This window comes from Scardinius erythrophthalmus, assembly GCF_964197995.2.
Source record: "Scardinius erythrophthalmus genome assembly, chromosome: 25".
Lineage (NCBI taxonomy): Eukaryota > Metazoa > Chordata > Actinopteri > Cypriniformes > Leuciscidae > Scardinius > Scardinius erythrophthalmus.
This window is the reverse complement of record NC_138245.1, coordinates 3,595,411-3,619,543: the sequence shown is the minus strand read 5'-3', so window position 1 is coordinate 3,619,543 and position 24,133 is coordinate 3,595,411. Positions and strand designations below refer to the sequence as shown.

At 40.1% G+C, this 24,133-nt stretch overlaps 1 protein-coding gene across 1 annotated transcript in view; it reads right to left on the bottom strand.

The window, feature by feature from the left end:
- rbms2a (RNA binding motif, single stranded interacting protein 2a) overlaps positions 1 to 24,133 on the bottom strand; it is a 60,591-nt gene that overhangs the window by 22,840 nt on the left and 13,618 nt on the right. Inside the window, exon 2 of the mRNA XM_081357769.1 lies at positions 11,776 to 11,936. Coding sequence (XP_081213895.1) covers positions 11,776 to 11,936 — 161 coding nt within the window. The remainder of the gene's footprint in view (positions 1 to 11,775; positions 11,937 to 24,133) is intronic.

Here is a 24,133-nt window from a genome sequence, read left to right as displayed (position 1 = left end):
CATAAAAAATATACATAAACAAAGTAGAAAAACAATGCATAGTCTTTAACTGCTTAGTAATAAACTGCTGGTCATAAACTCCTAATGCTCATTCAGACATCAGAGAGCTCTCCAGCGCCTCTGGCAATACGCACAGACATTCCTGTCTGTCTCTGACTCTTTTCCGATCACATGTGGGAAGTCTGTCGCTCCGCCAACTGGCACAGTGAAGTGTTGTTGGCAAAGCCAGTCTCGAATGACTAAATGAAGCATAACTTTCTACATAGAGTACAAGTGTTATTAACACACCGTTTGGCGGCTTCAACTACGACCTTGTCTATCATGAGTTACTAACATCAAATCGTCAATACGGTTCATTTACAAATCAACTAGTCAAAGTAGCAATGACATGCTCCTGGAACAGTATTTTGATCGTTCATTTGTAGATTATTTCTTTTGATTAAATCAGATATTAAACATCTTGATAAACGCTCTCTTTCAATGTAGAAACTGAAGTCAACGTAATGTATGTTATACATTATCTTGTAATATTTTTGCACAGCAAGCACAACCTGGTTCAGAAACATTCCAGTAAACACTGCTAACAGGATCAGAAGTTAAAAGAGGAGACAATTACATTTTAAAGCATCCGTGTCAAAACAAACCTGGAAAGAGACGTGATGATTGGAGGAGAAATATAAGATATTCTCAATGCATTCCAGTCAATTATTGGGATATATCGTAAATTACATCAGGAGAACAATGCTCTTGCCACAGATATTCTTGTGATAGTCAAACCCTGTTGAAATACCAAGTGTTTCGTCTGAAATTTGACAGTCAAACTGTGAGATAAGGATTATTTGTAGCTCAACCTTATGATCTGAAATGATTTGTTTCAGTGTTTTTGAGTGGAACTTCCCCAAACCGGAAGCGCCTCCCATAATCTAAAACGCAGTCGGCTCGTCGGGAAAGAGGAGGATAAGGTTTTTTTTTTGTTTTGTTTTTGAAGCAGCAAATCAATGTAAATAACCAAAGTTAATAAATCATAAATGGCCAGTGTTAACTGATAACACACGGTATACGGGTTTGGAAATACATTAGGGTGAGACATTATATTCAACTTTGGGTGAACTGTTTAATTAATAAAAATAGCTATTTTCTTTAAAGTGGCGAAATCCGCAAAAATAAAATGAGATAAAATGCAGTCATCACCATTGCGGTTCTAGCTCATGACAGTGACAGTCTGAACAAATTATTAAAGTCCCCCTGAGGTGAAAATCAAGTTTTAATGTTGTTTATGTGTCTATGTGGTGTTTTTAATATGCTTTAAGACAAACCGAATGTGTAAATTCATAAGTCGACAGCATTGCTGAGTATTTTCTCCTTAAAACTGCAGTGAACCAAAGACAGTCTCAAAAACACGCTTTGAAATCGCTGGTGTTTCTGACGTCACAAACTACCTTGTAACCAATCAGATCAACGTGTGATCGTCAACGAGTGGATCTCTGAGTGAGTGAGTGGAGGCGGGGCTCATTTGCATATTCATAGAACCACGTATACTAAATGAGGCAAGGGTGTCGAGTTACATTCAAGATATTTTAATGCATGACGAATTTATTTTCAAGAAAAAAACATTTAAATATGTTATTTAGAGTTTTAAGGGATAAAATTATTGTCTACAGGGGGACTTTAACAGAATGGGATGCTAGAGGTTTGAGAATCACATTATCAGCGTGAGAATATGATAGGGCTGGGCGATATGGCTGAAAACTGTATCACGATATAAGTGTTTCATATCGGTCGATATCGATAATTATTGAACTTTTTTATAACATATTTAAAATAAGGACCAGTCCAGGAGACAAATATATTACATTTAAAGATTTTTTATTTTAAACTTAACCTACCTCTGATTATAATCCCATCAGTTATAAAGGCAGAAATGTCAACACGACCATGGAAAACTCAAAAGTCTAAAATCACAATGAACACTTAACAATTATCTCTTAACATTAAGGTGCAAAATTAAAGAATACGTAAGAAATGCTTTATAAAGGGGTGGGCGATATGGCAAAAATATAATATTACGATTTCTTTCTATAAATTCTATAAATCTATTTCTTTCTATTTTCTATAAATTATACATTGATACTTATTAAAGCTATTAATAAAGTTATTAGTCAAGAGCAGTGAGTGATTTTCTCTTTACATTTTGTTGTTTTATTAACATTAAAGGGATAGTTCTCCTAAAAATTCTAATTTTCATAATTTACTCTCTCACGTTGTTTTAAACTCGAATAAGTTTCTTTCTTCTGTTGAAAATAAAAGTTATTTGGAAGAATGACCAACAGTTGATGTACCCCAGTGACTTCCAGTATATTTTTCTCCTATGGAAGTCAATGGGGACCAGCTACTGTTTGGATACCCACATTCTTCAAAATATTAATATTAGAAAATATTAGAAGGCAATTAATACAGGTTTGGAACAACATTAGAGTGCGTAAATAATGAGATAATTTTTATTTTTGGGTGAACTATCCCTTTAAGGACAAGTGGCAGCGTGTTTACTATTACTACTGTCTCTTTAAGAGCTGCGCGCGACGCGTCTATTATACACTCAATTGACAAGCAGATTTTCTCTCAATTTTCTCAAGTTTGCTTTCACTTTAGACATATCCGACTAGTTTATGTAAACCTTGTGTGTATATAACAGTATTAGCAAAATAAGACTCAAAAGATAACTTAGTATTCAGGCGCTGGTAGACAGGCTTTTAGTGCATGTGAGCTTCACATGTACGCGCTGAGAAACACATGCTAACAGCGCATCTGCACGCGAATAACAGAGAAACTGACGACGGTCTTGCATAATCTGCAGATGACATTGGTCTGACTACGGTCGGTCAGACTTTAAGTCAGGCGAGCTGACTTTTCCTGTTTTATCTATTTACTAGAGAGTGAGTGCCTTTGTTCATGCAATCAAACTTGCTTTGCTGGTTTCTTCCGACGAAAAAAAAAAAAAAATTATCGAACGTTTTATCGAACGCATTTTTTATTGATATTGATTACGTGTCTATCGCGATACATATCGTTATCGTTTTATCGCCCAGCCCTAGAATATGATAACTGATAGGGTGAAGGGAGCAACAAAAAGAGGAAGTGACTTCTGTTGTAGTCCGTGAGACAAACATCCATGTTGAACAGTTCAAAGGTCATCAGTTAAACACCCATCCATCTTTTACATTGAGACATCTGTGTGTGTGTGTGTGTGTGTGTGTGTGTGTGTGTGTGTGTGTGTGTGTTCAACCATGACCCAGTTAGCACGGATGGCGTCCTGTTCTTCACATGCTCTGGTATTCGTTTCCCCTTTAAAGAATTTCCACTGCTGACACTTCCTCACCTCTCTCACCCTGCGATCGCTTTACTCCAGTCCAGTGCCTGCGGTTCACTGGGCAAGTCTACAGGACACTTCAGAATAAAGGTTCTTTAGTGACATCGATGGTTCCATGAGGAACCTTCAACATCCATAGAACCTTTCCATTAACCAAAGGTTCTTTATAGTGGAAAAGGGCATTTATAACATTCTTCACTGAGAGAAAAAAAAAAGTAATTTTAAGAACTGATCACTGCTACCCTGGTATTCCAGAGTTCTCGCGAGAGCACAAGTTGAATTTACTCAGCGAGTTACTCTGGCGTCGAGTAATGAAGCTCATTAAATATGCCCTTGTTTCCGAGATGCACCAATCACATCGGGTTATCTGATATAGGCGGGCCAGAGGCGAGCTAAAGATGACGACAGCGCTGTGACGTCCAAGTCATTAGTAAACATTGCAAGATGGCTATGGATGAACACCAGTTGTTTGAAACGGCTTTGGGCGCTACAATGAACGAGTTAGACTTGGCTTTTTATCTAAAACAGGAACAGAAGACGGCGCTCGAATCGTTCCTTTGCAAGAAGGGCGTTTTTGCTGTTTTGCCGACCGGATACGGCAAGAGTCTAATCTACCAGTTAGCTCCGCTGGTAGCTAAGCGTATGGGGCTTGTTGTGATTGTATCCAATTGCGTGCAGTGAGATTTTCAAATGCATGCTTGGTGCCGCTCCTCGAGCTGGCCGATTTTCATTAGTCGACGCCAGGCCATTAATCTTTCAGATTTAGCTCTGGATTTCCAGGCTAGATCACTGCAAGGTTCTTTGAAGAACCGACAATGGTTCTCCTATGGCATCACTGTGAAAACCCCCTTTTGGAACCTTTATTTTTAAGAGTGATTAGACGGCATTGCTCTAGACTCAATGGATTTAAAGGAATATTTCACCGCTGGAAAGATGAATGTGTATTTAAATTGGGTCATTTATGTAGTAGAAATGTGAAATTATTTTAGAAGTTGGTGCCTTCTAGACTGAGAAAAGCCAGAAAATGTTGAAACCAACAATGCCAAAAAATAACCGTTTTTTTTAAACTGTAAGTTAACTCAAATCCATTGAGGAAATCCATTTAAAGACCAATATTAAGCAAAGTGAACTTGCATCATTTGAATCCACTAAAAAAAGAACACATCTTTTAGTTAACTTATAGCGAACAACTAGCAAAGAGTTTTAAAATAAAGCAGCATCTCTTCCTCAACTGAACCAAACACTCTTCACCACAATGTTGACGCCAACATTAAAGAAATCCCTTTAAATCCTGACATAGCAGAACATTAAACACTAACAGAACTCTCCTCATATTAAACCTGTGCAAAACAAAATAACACTTCATTTTAACATTTACTCTCTTTTTATATCGCTCAATGCATTGAAAAATCAGATTCCTTCTCTTTGCATGTGATTATTAATTGTGCCCAACTTCTTAAGTACTGTTAACTATGATGAATATTGATATGGAATGAGTAATAATCATATTTATTGAAACCAATCAGCATACATTTTTTATTCTTAAACATTAAGTATATTTTAAAAATATAAATTGTTAGTCAAATCATAATTTATTTTCACAAAATAAACTTATATGATCAATTTTAGACAAAATTGTTTTAGGCATTTATTTTGGTATGTCCAACGCAATCGCAATCAATCTCTTAAGTGATATTCAGATATTTTATTTAGCAGGATAGCTTTTTATTATGGGGTGTAATGGTACATGTATTCACAGTCAGATGACAAATACAGTCAGTCACAGGCGATCCACACTCCAGTCCAGAAGGGGGCGCTCGCGGTAATGCAACGCTGTTTGCTAACCGAAACAACAGGAAAAAAGAGTAGAAGAAGAAGAGACGATCTACTAGTGCGTTCTATTATTTATCCGTGTCGGAGTTCCGACTAGGAAGACAGACGTTGCCTAGCAACACGCACCAACGCGCCCCCTTTCCTCTGATTTCCCAGCTCGGAAGTCGGACAACCGTGAGGACACCGAGCAAGAATTCCGATACGGAATCCAAGATGGCTGCGCCCTTTGTGACTTGTAAGTATGAATTGTTTTCATTGTTTTTGGACCGCTTTGGTTGTTTAAATGACGATTTTAATCACTCACATTACTGTGTCCGTATCACTGCCTGTGGGTATGGGAATCGGTCTTGCTGTGGGTGCAATATTGAATGAAGCCTTGTTTCAAACGGGTGTTACTAAAGTGGCTAGCGAGCTTCTCCTTCTGTCCATACGGTAAATCTCATTACTGTGCGACAGAGAGTTGCGTGGTTCTGACGCAATCGTTAGCCTATTTTTACATAAACTGCTTCTACGGGGCCATAACGTAAGATACAAGGTAATGGAGCCTTTTATACATTTTTGTGTTTCTTTAGAAATAAATAATGGGCAACTGGAGTCTTTAAACGCCTCAGATGTAAAGTTATTCGCTGTCAAAGTGACGCCAAAATGAATGGCAGTCAATGGAATGCTAACAGCAGGTGAGGGTCTGCTATGGCGGCGCCCGGGGAAACTTAAATTTTTTTATGAAACATTGCCCCCCTGGTTTTTTCTCCGACTCGGACGCGCAAAACATACCAGAACGCTTGAAGTGTGGAAGTGACGTCATATCCGAGGGCCGAGTCGGTTCGTTGACAATAATAGAACGCACCATACGCACCAACCTAAAACGAGTTCAGGTGCACGCAAGAGCTTGCTAGTAGCCTTTACAATTATTTCAATTATTTTTAGTGACGCACTCCTGCAGAAGCTAAAACAAGAAAATGCACAAATCCAGGTTTGGCAACATCCGGTTGATATGTGGGACTGCTCACACACCACAGAGCCACAGTGTTTCTCTAATGAATGGCTTATTTAGTTGTCTCTGCATATTAAGCTGTGACAGAAGTACATGACGCACACATTTATCCAACTACACACCAAAGCAAATCATGAACGCAGTTTTGTTTCAGTCTGGTAAAGTTTCATCCCTGTTACAGCAGGAAAAGATCACTCATTTAACTGTTGGCTAGACAGCATGTGAGGCCATAAGCGGAGAGCTTTTACACATCTTACATCATCATGAAATGACCATAAACTCCCCTCTTAACCTACAGTCTCCCAGCGGGGGGAAAACTGGGTGGATCAGGAACAGACTCTTAAAATCTTACAAAAACGCTTATGAAACCAGACGAGACTACATCAGGGAAATAGAAAGCATAACTGACTTGCTTTATGTAACGAATAATGTCAATGAACTTGCTTTTACTTCATACTGGATCTACATACCAGTCAGAAAGCTTTGCAAACTCTGTTCATTCTCTCAATCCACTTCATAAGATGAACCCTGGAATGCTTTAAAAAATATATATTTGTATAGTATTGATGTATTAAAGGAGTTCACGTGTGTGCTAGACACTTGTTGGCTGGTCTTCCAATTTATTCCAGTTATTTATCTATAAAACAATTTCAATCCTTTAAACACAAGCCGCTTTAAGGATAATGAGAAACAAATTCAGTCAAATGTGTCCATAGTATAGCAATGCGTTTCTAGAGACAGAGGACTGTCGCCTGGATTTTTCCATAGCCTAAATATGGCTGTGCTGATGTTTGTGGAAAATCAGCATTAGTGTATGGTGTCATTTTTTTTTTTTTCTGAGAAATGTTTAAAAGCGTCGCACTGCTTTTTCCAGTTCATCTCCAGCAGAAGCAGAGCGTCAGCACCTTTCTCCTGCAATCGCTGTCCCACATCTGAACTGAAATGAAGAATGTGTCTGTTTAAACATTAATGATAGGGTCTAAACAAGATTGGTCTTGACTTGCAGAAGCAAAACCCGTTCTCAGCCTCTAGAGATCTGTAAAATTATGGTATACTGCGGCACAATTTACTTACTTGAGCTATAGAGTTTACTGCTCGTATTTAAAGCACAATCAATCAAGTTTAGCGAGACTATAAACATGCAAAGCTTCTCATGTACAGTGTTAAAGGGTAACTCTCACCAAAATGCAACCTAGGGTCTTTTTGTGAATCTACCCGAGGCAAACTTTTGTTTAAAAGCATAATTAGACGAATTTTCAGATTTTTGTTTATGACTTTTTGCCACATTATTAAACATTTACAATATTCCCAAATTAATATGGAAAACATGTCGATTTTACTGGTTTTCTAAGGCCAAATTAGAAACTGGAATTGATGTCTTTCCCGCAGTGCTGAATGAGAAGAGCCATTAATATTATTAATAAACTATTGTTTTCTAAGTGTCGGCTAAAATCACATCTCCATCTCCACTGTTAAGCAGATGCGCTTTCATACGGATTACATAATCAGAAGGTATTAGCTTTCGATCCGAATTTGTTCGTTTTAAAGTGGACATTTCAAGCTTTAGCCTACATAGGCTATATTTTGTTTCAGTTCTCGCGCTCCAGTTTACGGAGATCATGAAAGTGCGTCTGATTGTTTCTTTTATTTTACAAAAGCACAGCGTTTTCTTGTTATTGTGAGTTTACACAAATAAAAGTAGTTGAGAATAATGTATTATTATTTTCTGTATGACCAGAAATGATAGAGTATTTTAAGTTGTTTCCACTGTTGATAGGAAAATGCAAGTGTTCGCGCCCGCGCCTCCGTGCCATGCAGTGCGCGCTCCACGCTCAGCTTTGTTCCTTTTTTGCATAAAAGCGTCTTCTAAATATAGCCTATTAAATGTTATAATTAAATAATATAAAAATATTATTATTTGCGTAGCTATACATGGACTTCAAACAAACCGCGTCTTCTAAGTCAGGTGACTGTAAATGCAGTTTTGCGAAATATTCCTTTTTCAAATTGCCTGAAAAACCACCTCATGCGAGCGTAAAAACTTTTTTGCGATAAATGGGAGTTTTTGCGAAATTGACGTGTTTCCATTAAGCGTATTTTCAATTTGCAATTTCAATTTGCGCAATTTGAAGGGTAATGGAAACGCGACAGAATGGAGAACACCAACCTTGGGAGAAGCCAGGCTCAGTCGCTCAGTTCTCCTCTGGCCAACGAGCGAACAGTGTATGATTATGATCCAGGCATTACAGGTCAGAGGTCAGATTGGATCAGAACATTCTGAATGTCTGCTGAGGAAAGCAATATCTTAGTATCCTTTAGTAACAGTTACGGGAATTTCCCATGATAGTGCTAATCAATCGGTTGCTTCAAGTAAAAATGAATGTCTTTGTTTACAACCTTTTTTCAGACCCTTTCAAAATAAAAGTATTTGCTTCTGACTCACACAAAGACAGTCTTTCCTGTCATATAATGGCGTAATAATATAACTTTCACTTAAGTCAAAATCACAATCACTAACAGACCCTTTCTCAGTACCAAATACAGCATATTATTAATATAAAATAATATTTATTTAATAATATTTAAATTAATGAGAATAAGACTGACTGAGATAAAGCTGTTCTCTGTCATTTTCAAATGGGCGCTATATGCTTATATAATAGCATATTTAAGGTCTTAACAACGACATTCTCTTAAAACTGCATTTCGTGACAAAATAACAGTAGTATTTGTAAAATTGGAGAGGATTTGCTCCTCCGCCATTGAGGCTTGCTGTGAGAAATGCTGCCAGTGTAGATCCGGCAGAAACAAGCGGCGTGATACAAATTGTGAAACGGTTTCTATGTCATATTAGTAGAATATTGCATGGCTAGAAATAGATTCAAGATTCAGTCAGATTCAAGTCTTCCAAGGGGCTGTTTACACCTGGCCACTTCATGCGTTTTCTCAGATCGGATAGCTATCTGATTTATCAAAACGAATCTATTTACCCCTGGTGACATAAATGTGTTTTTGCGAAACGGATTTAAATCCGATCTTCAATTCCCGCGCTATATGCAGATTTAATGGAGTGCACGTCACCGAAAGCAACAGATATGAGCTGCATTTTATTGATCATCAGCTAAAATTTGAAAATCAAAGACCACAATAAGAGAGAGCGGCAACACCCCTGGTAAGATCATTGGTTTCTCTACTTTAAATGATGATGATTGTGTATTAAGCGTCAGCGACTTACTTTCACTTTGATTTGCGATAGTTTGCACGTTGGCTTAATGAATAGATACTCAGCTTCTCATCTGCGGCGATGCGTGTAGCATTTTTGGGAGGAGTACAATTTACATATGTGGTTTCAACAACCAGATGCGTTTACACTTGTCCAGTTTCGTCTGGAATGCGGCCCAGACCTCCTCCTGAAGTGGTTTGAGCGATCGGATTCAAATCCGTCTCGAATGCGTTTCGGAGGGCATTTACACCTGGTCATATGTATCCGATCTAAGAAAACGCATGAAGTGGCCAGGTGTAAACGGCCCCTCAGATTCAAGAACCAAAACTGTACATATATGCATACTGGAATTAGTTGAAAGTCTTTGTAAAGTTGCATTGCGTAACATTTTATAATAAAGCTCTTGGCTTCATCACAAGAAAACTAAGCATTTCCTTTCTGCCACTCCTATTTGATTTATGTCTCCTGAATTTACCCTCATGTTTCCTCTTTTGAACCACAAATGGCTCGAGTCCAAACCTGAAAGCCTACTGTAGTTTGCTCAACAAAACATTCTCAAAGTTACATCTGATCTTGAGATCTCTAGACTGTAAACACATTAACAAGCAGAAGTTTACAGATGAAACGTCCAACTTAAAGGGTTCTCATCAAGATTAAACAAAAACATATCAATATGAGTTGTCCTAAAAGAGAAAGAGTGCTTAACGGAGCCTCAAAGCAGTGGTGTGTGAACCTCTTCTGAAGGGAGAAGACAAAGTCCCCACTGGATATTTTTTCTAATGTAAATTCATGCTCTATTTCCCTCTTGTTTACAGTGTCCTTGTAAAAATGACATATGGAACATGTTACACTATCAACAAGTTCAAGAACAATTCTGTCTGCAATACAATTTATCAGGTTTATGTATTTATGTATACACATGATCTAGATCCACTGAGGGCTAGGGGTGGACATTCATTCTTAGTTATATATTGTATATGTTTTTGTATATATCTATATGTATATGTATATATATATATACATACATACATACATACACACACACACATATATATATATACACACACACACATGTATGTATATATATATATATATATATACACACACACACACACATATATATATATACACACATATATATGTATATACATACATACACACATATATATATATATACACACATATATATACACACACATATGTATGTATATATATATATAGAAACACACACATATATATATATATACATATACATATACACATACATATATATATATATACAAATATATATACATATATATATATATATATATATATATATATATATATATATATACATATATACATATATATACATATACGTTTTTTTTTTATATATATAACTCAAATCATACAAATCCACAGGAATTCACCACCAATTTACCAAAATTGTTGCATTGTATTATGAGATTGGGTTGGTTTCACATCCCATGAAGCTTGTGTTTACCCGATCTCAGTGTCATGAACTGCTCTGAGACACAAAGGCTGAGGATCCAAACACAGCTTTTATTGGCTAATCCAGAATCATAATCCAAGTAACAGGCAGTGGGCCAAAACCAAGGCAAACAATACCAGAATCCAAGACACGGGAAAACAGGGATAAACAGGGATATTCAGGGATATCCAGGGAAACTGGCAGAAGACCAAAGCCATAACAAGGGAAACGAGAGAGCGCTCAGATATGCAGTGACACTAACAAGACTTCACAAAGAATGAGGGAATAAACAGGGCTTAAATAGGCCGAGTAAACAAGGTAATGAGACACAGCTGAAATAATGAAGCATAATGAGTCCGGGCAATGGGTAATGGGAAACGTAGTCCATGATGGAAAAGTAAGCGTTTGGAAGGTCTCTAGTGGAGGTCAAGGTGGATGTAACACTCAGTCATAATGTTTATAATACCATTTTTAATGGTACATTTGAATAATAAAAAAGGAAGAGTTGTAGTAAATAGTCTCTTGTTAGCCTGAATAGCCACATCCTCCATTAAACACAAAATAAGCCCTACAAATTAATAAAGAACATATTATACACACATTTCATTGTAATGGTATGTCATGATTTGTAGATTGGTTTGTAAAAGGTGCTTTTATGCATGTTTGGTGTCTTCGTTGCATTTACACAGTTTTGACCGCCAACTGTCGGTCAATAAGAGTGAATCAATTGAAGCAATTGGTTTTTCGTTTGGTTTTGAAACACTCTGTTTCTCCATCACTACTTTTCAGATGTATTCTGATTAAAGCAACATGATTCCTGACAAATTACAAGCACAACAAAGCTAGCTAGACTTATATAGCCTACACAGACCAGCGAGACTTACGGTTGGCAGAGCTTGACCAGGTCTTGGTCTGTAGTCCCAGGATGGAGTCCACGGATGTAAAGGTTTGTTTTGCTCAGCTGTTCCCCGCCTCCCAAACTACTTGCGCTGCTACTGTTGGGGCTGGACAGTGCCATCTGGTGGCTGGAGGACACATAGGCTTGCTGTTGAAAAAAGAAAAATACATATATACTTATACAACAATGTTATTAATAGCTTTTAATGTTGTTTATATGTCCATGTGGTGTTTTTAATATGCTTTAAGACAAACCATGTGTAAATTCATAAGTCGACAGCATTGCTGAGTATTTTCGTCTTAAAGGGATAGTTCGGCCAAAAATGATATTGTTATAATGTGAAGCTATGGGGTCCACCTCCTTCAAGTCCCAAAATGTGCATGCATCCTTCACAAAAGTAATCCATCCGGCTCCAGGGGGATAAACGAAGGCCTTCTGAGGGTAATCCGTGCGGTTTTGTCGTAAAAATATACATATTTAAAACTTATAAATGAAAATAACTTGCTTCCGGCAACGGTCGACGCGCGTTCACGGGAGATGGATGCTGGCGTATGACGTAGGACGTAGCGTTTGATTTAGCTATATGTATATATAGATTTAAAGATTTAAATATGTTTATTTTTACGACAAAAAAAAAATACTTTTGTGAAGGATGCATGCACATTTTGGGACTTGAAGGAGGTGGACCCCATAGCTTCACATTATAACCACTGAAAGATCTAAGACATTTTCTAAAATAACTGAAAATGTGTTCGTCTGAAAAATGATTGACATATGCATCTTGAATGGCTTGAGGGTGAGTAAAACATGGGTTTAATATCATTTTTGGCCGAACTATCCCTTTAAAACTGCAGTGAACCAAAGACAGTCTCAAAAACACGCTTTGAAATGGATGGTGTTGACGTCACAAACTACCTTGTAACCAATCAGATCAACGTGTGATCGTCAACCAGTGGATCTCTGAGCTGAGTGAGTGAGTGAGTGAGTGGAGGCGGGGCTCATTTGCATATTCATAGAACGGTGCATACTAAATGAGGCAAGGGTGTCGAGTTACATTCAAAATATTTTAATGCATTAAGAATTTCAAGGAAAACATTTTTAAATATGTAATTTTAGTAATCAAAGATGAGTTTTAAGGGTTACATTATTGACTACTTGGGGACTTTAATAAAACTACTACAAAGACAAAAATTTGCAGTGAAAAAAATTGTTGATTATAATAAAAAGGGAATTTGCAATTGAAAAGTTACCTGCATTTTTTTTTTAAATGTCACATTAAATGAATCTATTTATGCACCATTAAAATTGATTAAAACCGAAAGACAAGACTAAAAAAAGGAGAAAGTATGTGAGAAAGGCAAGTTGCAAGCACACAAACTCAGGCCTGGCCTTGGGGCTCCAGCATTAGTTGTGAGAGATTTTTTTTCATTGAGAAAAGTTGATGTGTTCTGAACCTGATATATCCAAATGAATCAACATTGAATCGAACTGAATCAAGATCATAATTGAATCAATCGCAAGCTTGTGAATCAAATCAAGAAATTTGTCTCAATGCCCAGTGCTACTCAGGGAATGTGATCATTAGGCTACACATCAACAGTTGTGTCCTTACACTAACCTGCACTGCTTAATGTGAAGGATGAGCCCGTTCACCCACATACACAATCAAAATCCTGTATGTTGCAACATCCCATGGTTTCCTTTCCCCTCTGCTCCACGAATTTGTTGACTTAACCTTTTGTCTCTTCCACCCAATAATAACATTAAGCAACTTTCAGATGCCTGCCAACAGCAAACCAGCACTGAATGTGAAGGAAAGCAAAATGCGTGGTTCATCTTGGTCTAAAAGGTTTAAAAGTGACATATTATGTCCTTTCCACATGATGTAATATAAATATATGGTGTCCCCAGAATGTGCCTGTGAAATTTCAGCTCAAAATCCCCCCCAGATCATTTATTATAGCTTGTCAAATTTGTACTTTTTTTGGGGTGAGCAAAAAAGATTTGCATTTAAATTTGCATTCCCTTTAAATGCAAATGAGCCACTGTTCAGAAGACGGTCGATCCTTTACATGTGCTTCAGATACGATAACAAAACACGCCAATCTCACTCATCCAGAATCTCAGAAATACCAGTAGCGAGTGCAGCCTCAGGAAGAGTTTCACATTTAGACACACCTGGACGTTTCTGAATGGTTAGTGGAGACAATTATGTAGTTATTGTGGAGTTACATTAATTCATCTCATCGACTTGCATGTACCGTCATGTTTGACTTTCACACAAGTTGTCACAGTTCCCTGAGTTCTTTATAACAGTGTTCAGTGCTCGTCTGTGCAGCAACGACAGAACAGTTTCATGCTTTACTAGAACTTTTGCCATTGCGTTACTGGTTACACAAGCTGCGTTTACATAATCGGATTGACGGCCCAATCGGACTAAAAAACCTTCATGTAAACACCTTAATCGATCCGAATCTAGCTCATCCTTGTTTTGGATTCTCATCCACAGACGACCGGTTTTGGGCATTTTTACTGCGTGATAAATATAAGCAGCACGGTAAAACGGTTAATATGCTCATTGTCTCCAAATCATGACCAGAGACAGATTAATATTACGTCTCCTATTTAAAGCTACACTGTGTAGGATTTTCTCCCATCTAGCGGTGAAATTGTATATGACTACCAACTGAATATTACTTTCTAGCCCCTCCCCTTCCGAGGGCGTTTTAACTCATATGGTGGCCATATTATTTCAAATCTGCCGGCAGTCGCGAGTAATCTTCCCCTCGCATTCGTCACGGCGCCACTAAGTGTAAAAACGTGAAAGGCGAAGCTTGAATTTTCAGGTATGTCCCTCTTTGGCTAATGTATTTTCAAGATGGAGGCGCAACATGGCTTCCGCCATTCGAGCGACTCGCTCGTATGTATTCAAATGGCAGATTATACACTTACGAGAATACTTAATTAGTTGGTTGAAGTGATTACACATTAATGAGAATGTATAATTTTGAAAGAACAAAGTGTTTTTTGCTAAAAATCAACTTAAAATATTACACAGTGTAGCTTTAAACAAATAAATAACTAATAGAGGAGAACAGTTATGCGTGAACAGCGGGAAACTCTGTATATTTGTGCAGTGTGCGCATGTCAAAAAATCTATTCCGATTTGAAACTTGTGACATATAAACGCGCACATCAACACGATTACTGTATTTATCATTCATGTAAATTCATCAATCGTATTGATTTCATTCCGATTGAACCAAAAAGTGTCCGTGTAAACGTAACTAATGTTGTTGCTTGCGAAAACCAAATGGCGTCGCCGCGGGTGTAAACGTGCAGATTAAGGGCCGGTAATATTAAAATAAGATCCTCTACGTCAGAAGGAGAGCGAAATCAAATCGTCTTATTTTTTGACATGCTTGCAGAGAAAGTCTCACCAAAACAAAGTTACTGCATTTCACTTTTCACGTTTCTGGGTTGGCCGATGCACCAGGGACCCGATTATAGCACTTAAACATGAAAAAAGTCAGATTTTCATGATATGTCCCCTTTAAAGCACCCGTGTATCAGGCATTAATCATGGGAAATCAGGGGACACCGGTAATAAAGCTGTCAAAGAGAGATATAAAACACGGAGAGGATTCGGACTGACATGACTGACTGCGTGAGTAATGGCTTTAAAGCAGGGTATGTGAGTGAAACTGAGTCGGACAATAAGCCTGGAGCGAAGAGACAAGAGTCTGAAAATGAGGGAAAATGAAAAGAAAGGTTTTCTTCTGCTGAAAACCTGACAGCTAGGGGGAAAACTGCTGTCACTCTCCAATCCGTTCTCACACCGATACTGCCACACACCTGAGCCGAAGCCAAAATCTGTGCTTGGTGTAGCCTATATATACTGATGCAATAAATGTAGGGGTGTAAGGAGACCCTCATGTCATGATTCGATACTAGGGATGTCAATTTTCACAAATTCCCATGATCGATCGTCGTTTAAATTAAGGATCAATTGTGACCCTGGATCACAAAACCAGTCATAAGTCGCACGGGTATATTTGTGGCAATAGCCAACAATACATTTTATGGGTCAAAATTATCGATTTTTCTTTTATGCCAAAAGTCATTAGGATATTAAGTAAAGATCATGTTCCATGAAGATATTTTATAAATTCCCTACCGTAAATATATAAAACATTTTTGTGAGTGAATGAGGCACAATCGCGTACATAAATGGAGAACTTTAAAGGCGATTTTCTCAATGTTTCGATTTTTTTTGCACCCTCAGATTCCAGATTTTCAATTTTTGTTTCTCGGCCAAATATTGTCATATCCTAACAAACCATACATCAATGGAAAGCTTATTTATTCCGCTTTCAGATAATGTATAAATCTCAATTTCTAAAAATTTACCCATGTGACTGCTTTTGTGGTCCAGGGTCACAATTAATCGATTAATCGTTAGCCTTAATAGGGTCTGCAAATGCTGCTCAAAACACTTTGTTCCTCACCAAATGAATGAGATGGGTTTTTAATATAAATAAAGGGCTTGTAGGATTGTAAAATGTTTCGATGTGATTGATCATTTAATTAAATTACTTATTTAATAATCTAATATAACGACTAATACAACATGTCACCAACACCGCCTGTGTAAGCTACGCTCTTCCTGGAACAACACGCTGAAAACGGCAACTAAATGAATTCACAACGATTTAATAAAATAGTGTTCTCATGTTCTGTGATATGACAGTCCCAATCATAGTCATTATTAGTTGTGCATTTCTGTTTGAGCTGCGCGCTGAATGAACACCTGTAAACTTGCAAGCGCGTTATTTAACTCAAAGAAACGCATCCTATATGAGATTAATCGGACATATACACAATAAACATATTACAGATTATATCTGCACAAAATGACGCGAATGCACAAGTGAACTTGAACTAAGTTACGAGCCATTCAGAATGAATCATGTTGTGGACGCGCTCGAAGAAACGTGAAGAAACACGGCAACTAAACCCAAATAATTCACAATGTTTTATTACAATATTGTTCTCTTTATAATGTAATGTAATATGACAGTCCCAATCTCAGTCATTATTAGTCATGCATTCCCGTTTGAGCTGCGCGCTGAAGCTGATCACGTACGCTTCACTACAGCGTTAATTCTTAACCAAATGCATCCTATATGAGATGAATCAGATATAGATAGGCCTACACAAAATAAAAAACACAATATTACAACTTACATTTGCACAAAACAAAAGGCTGCGCAAACTTATATTCATGATGAATGTGTAACTCCGGCTCGCTCGCTTTACATGTTTTGCGGTTGAGCACACGCACACGCATGAACCTGCTTAATCCACAGTCGATTCGTTTTATTGATTGTCAATTAATCGTTAACATCCCTATTCGATACATATCACGATACTGAACTCACGATACGATATTATTGCGATACTTAAAGTCATATGTAAAAGGTTAACAAAAAATTAACTGTTGATTAAAAAGCTAAATTTGGTATTACATTGTGTGTGTAAATGAATAGGACTTGGTGTTGAAACCCAATGCAGGACAATAGAGACGCCAGAATAACAATATTCATGATTCTGAAGCTGAAAATATAGATTTATTTTGGACGAATATGTTTTCACTGTCACTGACTAGATATATTTAAAATAATGTAGGACTTTTTACAGGTAACATCAGACATTTGGCATTATCAGGACACACACATATTCCCCCATTGCATTATATTATATTCAACAGTAGTTTAATGTAGTACTGACACTAAAACTCTGTTAACTTGAATTTTTTCTCACACAGAAATTTTTATTTTGGGTGAACTATCCATGATACATATTTTGTATTTTTGTATTGCGATATATTGTGACATGATGTATTGTTACACCCCTACAATAAAAAAATCAAAATAAAAAACATTTTTAAAAGTATCCCAAATGCCTCTATGTCTTCTGAAGCCACATGATAGCTTTGTGTGAGGGAAAAGTGAAACTTGGTCATCCTTTCTACCTTGTAATAAGGTATTTTCTACAATCACAATTTTGGTGATCACAAGTGGTCAGCGCGAGATACGCTGTGATCAGATCTCAGAAACCACACACTGAGGAAGTCAAAACCACAGAGTTTGTAATACAAACACTATCTAGAGCCCTATTCAGACGGTAATTGCTTCTCATGTGGACGTCTGTAAAAATTAATTTGCATGGCTCTTAGTGATAAAAATGAGTTCTGTGATCCTACGAACCAGGGAAAGCGATGCTCACATGGTCAGTCACATGACTGTCTGCTGTAAAATGTCATATGCTTGGATTAATTAGAATAAATTCATATTTACTTCAATAGGAAAATAATATCCTTTTTATTTTATGGTTATTTAAAGGTCCTATATTGTCAAAACTGAAATTTCCTGGCTTTTTTCATGATAACTGAGGTCTAGGGGCGATGAAACTACCATATAAGTTTCAAAACAGTCGATCCACAGACACATGCACACAGCCTGCATGAAGTAGCGGTGCCTTTTCAGAGCCGTTGTGACTTCCGTATTAATGTGATGTCAGAACTACTCAGTCTCAAGCCCCACCAATGGTGGGTCACTCAGAAAACAACAGGCCAATCAGAAGAGAGGCTCGTGAATATTAAGTAGACAGGCCAAAATCGGCAGAGCTCCTGAGAAAGGAGCTGTAAAAATATATTGAGATGGTTTTTGGTACTTATACCGCAAATATATATTCTAAAGGACATCAAAACCTAAAATAAAACTTCAGAAAGGTGTACAATATGGGACCTTTAATCTCCTGTTTAAAAATAGGAAGACAGATGCGCTACACTTAACATTGTTTTCTGTCTTGTATTTTCTCTCAAAATGATGGATGCCATTTTAAAAATGTGGAAATTAGTGGAAATAAGTTAATAAAGCCTCTTATTTACATGAGGTAAACATAAAGCTGCTTGGTTTATATTTTTAATGTATATACTGTAAATGCTGCCATAATAACGGCCCATTTCAAATGTGTACATGCTTTTCTTTTCTTTCTCCTTTGAGCAGTGATTTGTAATAATACATATGTGATAAGTGATATGTAATAATATTAGTTCTTCCAGCATTTCAGTAATAAAAGTGTAGGCTAGATCAATGAAATGCATCCAAAGTGCAACAGTTATTGTACGGTCAAACAGGATTTAAACTGGATTTTTAATTGATCTCTTCTAGTAAACTCAGTGATGTGGATTCGGGAAGGAATAAATCACTGCGAGACCTTGGTGTTTGTCAAAAAACAGTAGGTAATTCGGCTGGGGATTTTTACGCTGATGCTGGGAGAAAAACACTGACAGTCTGGATTTGGACGGCAATAAAATCACAGACTAAACCCTGTAAATGCCGAAAATACCTTACGTTCCCCATGAGAAACAACTACTGTCCGAATAGGGCTTAGGGCCCTATGACTTCCAGATTTAAGACGTAAATTTGACTTAGTCATAATTTGACTAATTCCCGCAGGTTTCGCACTCGTACCAAAAGCGTGATCCATACAAGTCGCCTCTCAAACAGCTTGAGAGTCGCAAGTACCAAAATGAGTGGCTTACTGCGCTTAAACGGTCAAATACACACAAAATTATGTCAAAATGCCCGTCTTGGCAAGTATTCAGTTAAACATGGTCAGTTTTGAGAACAAAAGACAAAGAAAATCACTCGCTGCTCTTGACTGGATAACTTTTGTAACTTAAATTGTAAGCATTAATCTGTATTTCATTTTTACAATGAAGACTACCCAGTGTTATTTGATTACTTTTATTTCTGTAGTATTTCTTACCGGAATATTAACTTACTGTCAGACCCAGCTGTAAAAACATAAAGCCATGTTTATTTCATAGCTCGCTTTATTCAGTTGCATTTATTCATGCTGTTGTTTGCAATTAGTTTATTTGTTCTTATTTTATTACTGACTTTTTTACTTCTGGGTTTTTTTTTATGAAAATAAAATTTTGCATTGAAGAAAAGGAAATTTTGTTTGTATCTGCTGTCAATTATAGCTCTGAAAATCAGAATCTGGCAGGTCCACACGGAAGAAAGCGGAAATCGTCAGGTTAGATATTTCAAAAATAAAATAAAAAATGATATAGCCTATTCTTTCAAGTCAAAAAAAAGAAAAGAAATATATTCATATTTATTACAAAGATTCAACTACAAGCTTGATGCAAAATCCATAATATTATGGAAGTCGTGTTCCTCTTATCTCTCTTTTGCGGTTTGGTCTGAGAGTCTCATGGGAATCATTACGACACACTCAATGAGCCATTCTGCACTACAAAAGAAATGAATGTGCTTTCCCTCTGAAAACAAAAGACATTTGCAGGAAGATTGCATGAAAATAGTAGAGAAAGAACATCACATTAAGCAAACTGTTCATCTCTCACAGCTTTACCATGTGACGCTCCACACTCCCTGTGTGTTATCACTCTGGGAAACGCTCCGGCTGCCTTATTTGCTCTTGACGGGGTTCAGAGAAGGATAAAGCGTCCAATTACAGACATCTGACTGCGAGAGGGGTTATAGATCACGGCCTGCTAGTTTAAGGATCCAGCAGCACAAATCAAGCGTTCAGGGGCCCGGCGGGGACCCGCTTCAGTCCTGCTAATTATCAGCCGTCCTGCCTTTGTGAGCCCGTCTTCCAGAGAACCTCAAGCCGATCCATGTCTGTTGATTCATTAAAAATACTTCAAGGGTGATGAATACTTTAAGCAATTTCAGAGGGGTTCAAATCCATTATTTGAATCAAACTCGCACCACGACGTCTCCAACATCCACAATGACTCACAGAGAACACGGATACCAAAAAACACAGATCAATGAAACAAATACTACAATAATTAGACACGGGGAACGGCTTCAAAGTACTTTTAGTGTGGCCTTGCCAACAGTTAGAGCCCAAAGATCAGAGAAAACCATAGTCATACGAGTCAGCTCAATTACAGGGTTTCTGCAGGTTTCATAAAGCTGAATTGAAGACCTTTGTAGGGAGTCGTAAACCGAACGGTAACACTCTCAGAAATGCGTCATCATACGTATTGTTATCATTAAGCATAAATGGCTAGGAAGCAAGGTGACATGTAAAAGCTTACAAACATTAATTGTCCAAGTTACAAAAGTAACATAAGACGTAAATACAACCACTAACCAACCTTCTAACTATCTTGCACCCAGCGCAATTGACTTTGTTCACCGACGCATGTATCATTCCTATTTTGCACCCGCGCACAGCGGACTTTTCCCTCCACAGACGCACGTCGGTAAATTAGGGAATGAACTTGCGCTCCCGGGGGCGGTTCAGCGAAAAGAGGAGGCATGTTCCGGCGCAAACGTTCCCTGGTGCTATTTTGCAGTTTCAGAAAACAATTCCGCCACAGACCAGGAGAAACCTCGTCTAAAGTCAGTGGCGCGTTATTCAGATGCTGTTTTAAGGGCGCATGCTTGGCCATAATGTAGCGTGTGCACAACGCAGACACACTTTGCTTCTCTCATCTACTCAGACGCAGCAGTTCCCATTTTTAGAAAACCATACATTATTACAAGGAAAAATATTCCACACGAGGGAAATCATTGATGTGTCCATGAAGATGTGAAAAAATAGGCATAAATCTAGCTTACACATTTACCCAAATTATCATACGCCTGTTTAACTGAAGCTAATCTGGGTGGGTTTCTCCATCCCCAATGTCACTTCTCTGTGTTTTACGGCCCTGACGAGAACGTCGGTCTCCTCGGCTGTGAACCGCTCCTGGCAAATCCGCCGTTATAATAGCAATCCGCCATGGAACAAGCGCGCCTGCTCTTAAAGGGAATGTGAGATGTCTCTCTGATTGGTTTATTTCACGTTACGCCCAAACCACACCTATGAATAATGAAGCGACTTCAGACCAACACATTTTAGATTTTTCGTCGGGCGCAAGAGTCATTTTGTCACGACTTGGGGAAGTACAAAAGGTGCGAGGACTCAAGTGCGGAAGAGTGGTTATTTATTAATAAAGAAAGAACAAACACAAAACAAAACCCACGAGGGGGAAAAACATAACTAGTAAACACAATACCAAACAAAACCAGAACATGAAACTAACTGCAGGGTCACGGGGAAACAAGAAACATTTGACAACGAACCAACACAGACAGTAAACAAGAGGGGACTTAAAAAGGGAATAAATCAAGAGGGAACAGGTGGAACAAATAATCAATAATTAGATAACAAGATGGGAGGGGCTAGACAATAGACACGAGCACATGGCCCAAAATAACAAAACACCCATGTGCAGCACAAGACAGGACAGGCATGTGACATTACCCCCTCCCTACGGAGCGGCTACCAGACGCTCCATCAGGCCAGGCCAGGGCGGGACGGGAGGGACAGACCAGGGAGGGACGGGAGGGACAGACCAGGGAGGGACGGGAGGGACAGACCAGGGCGGGACAGACCAGGGCGGAGACGACAGTCCAACGGGCGGCCAGGGCGGAGAAGACCCCTCGGGCGGCCAGGGCGGAGAAGACCCCTCGGGCGGCCAGGGCGGAGAAGACCCCTCGGGCGGCCAGGGCGGAGAAGATCCCTCGGGCGGCCAGGGCGGAGAAGACCCCTCGGGCGGCCAGGGCGGAGAAGACCCCTCGGGCGGCCAGGGCGGAGAAGACCCCTCGGGCGGCCAGGGCGGTGAAGACCCCTCGGGCGGCCAGGGCGGTGAAGATCCCTCGGGCGGCCAGGGCGGTGAAGACCCCTCGGGCGGCCAGGGCGGTGAAGACCCCTCGGGCGGCCAGGGCGGTGAAGACCCCTCGGGCGGCCAGAACGGTGAAGACCCCTCGGGCGGCCACGGCGGAGACGACCCCTCGGGCGGCCAAGGAACAGTCACCGGTTCAGGAACTGAAACAGACTCCAGCGGCTCAGAAACTGGAACAGACACTGGCTCCGGCTCAGAAACTGGAACAGACACCGGCTCCGGCTCAGAAACTGGAACAGACACCGGCTCCGGCTCAGAAACTGGAACAGACACCGGCTCCGGCTCAGAAACTGGAACAGACACCGGCTCCGGCTCAGAAACTGGAACAGACACCGGCTCCGGCTCAGGAACAGACACCGGCTCCGGCTCAGGAACAGACACCGGCTCCGGCTCAGGAACAGACACCGGCTCCGGCTCAGGAACAGACACCGGCTCCGGCTCAGGAACAGACACTGGCTCCGGCTCAGGAACAGACACTGGCTCCGGCTCAGGAACAGACACTGGCTCCGGCTCAGGAACAGACACTGGCTCCGGCTCAGGAACAGACACTGGCTCCGGCTCAGGAACAGACACTGGCTCCGGCTCAGGAACAGACACTGGCTCCGGCTCAGGAACAGACACTGGCTCCGGCTCAGGAACAGACACTGGCTCCGGCTCAGGAACAGACACTGGCTCAGGAACTGGAACAGACATCACCGGCTCAGGAACAGACACTGGCTCTGGCTCCGGCTCAGGAACAGACACCACCGGCTCAGGAACAGACACCACCGGCTCAGGAACAGACACCACCGGCTCAGGAACAGACACCACCGGCTCAGGAACAGACACCACCGGCTCAGGAACAGACACCACCGGCTCAGGAACAGACACCACCGGCTCAGGAACAGACACCACCGGCTCAGGAACAGACACCACCGGCTCAGGAACAGACACCACCGGCTCAGGAACAGACACCACCGGCTCAGGAACAGACACCACCGGCTCAGGAACAGACAGCACCGGCTCAGGAACAGACACCACCGGCTCAGGAACAGACACCACCGGCTCAGGAACAGACACCACCGGCTCAGGAACAGACACCACCGGCTCAGGAACAGACACCACCGGCTCAGGAACAGACACCACCGGCTCAGGAACAGACACCACCGGCTCAGGAACAGACACCACCGGCTCAAGTGTGTGCGTAGCCCACACACACCACATGGCTGTGGCCATAATGGCCAGTGTCGCGGTCACTGAGGGCTCAGGCTCAGGAACAGACACCACCGGCTCAGACACAGGCTCGACGGCGGCCATCTTGTCAGGGGACACAGGCTCGGCAGACGTGACGTGAACAGTCTCTGGATTGGCCGACGTGGCGAGCAGCTCGGGCGGGGCCGGCAGGGCGAGCAGCTCGGGCGGGGCCGGCAGGGCGAGCAGCTCGTGCGGGGCCGGCAGGGCGAGCAGCTCGGGCGGGACCGGCAGAACAGTACGCCTGGGCGGCGCGGGCAGGGCAAGACGCCTGGGCAGAGGACGACGTCTGGGAGGTTCATTAAGGACGATAGTCACCTCCGGGATGGTCTCC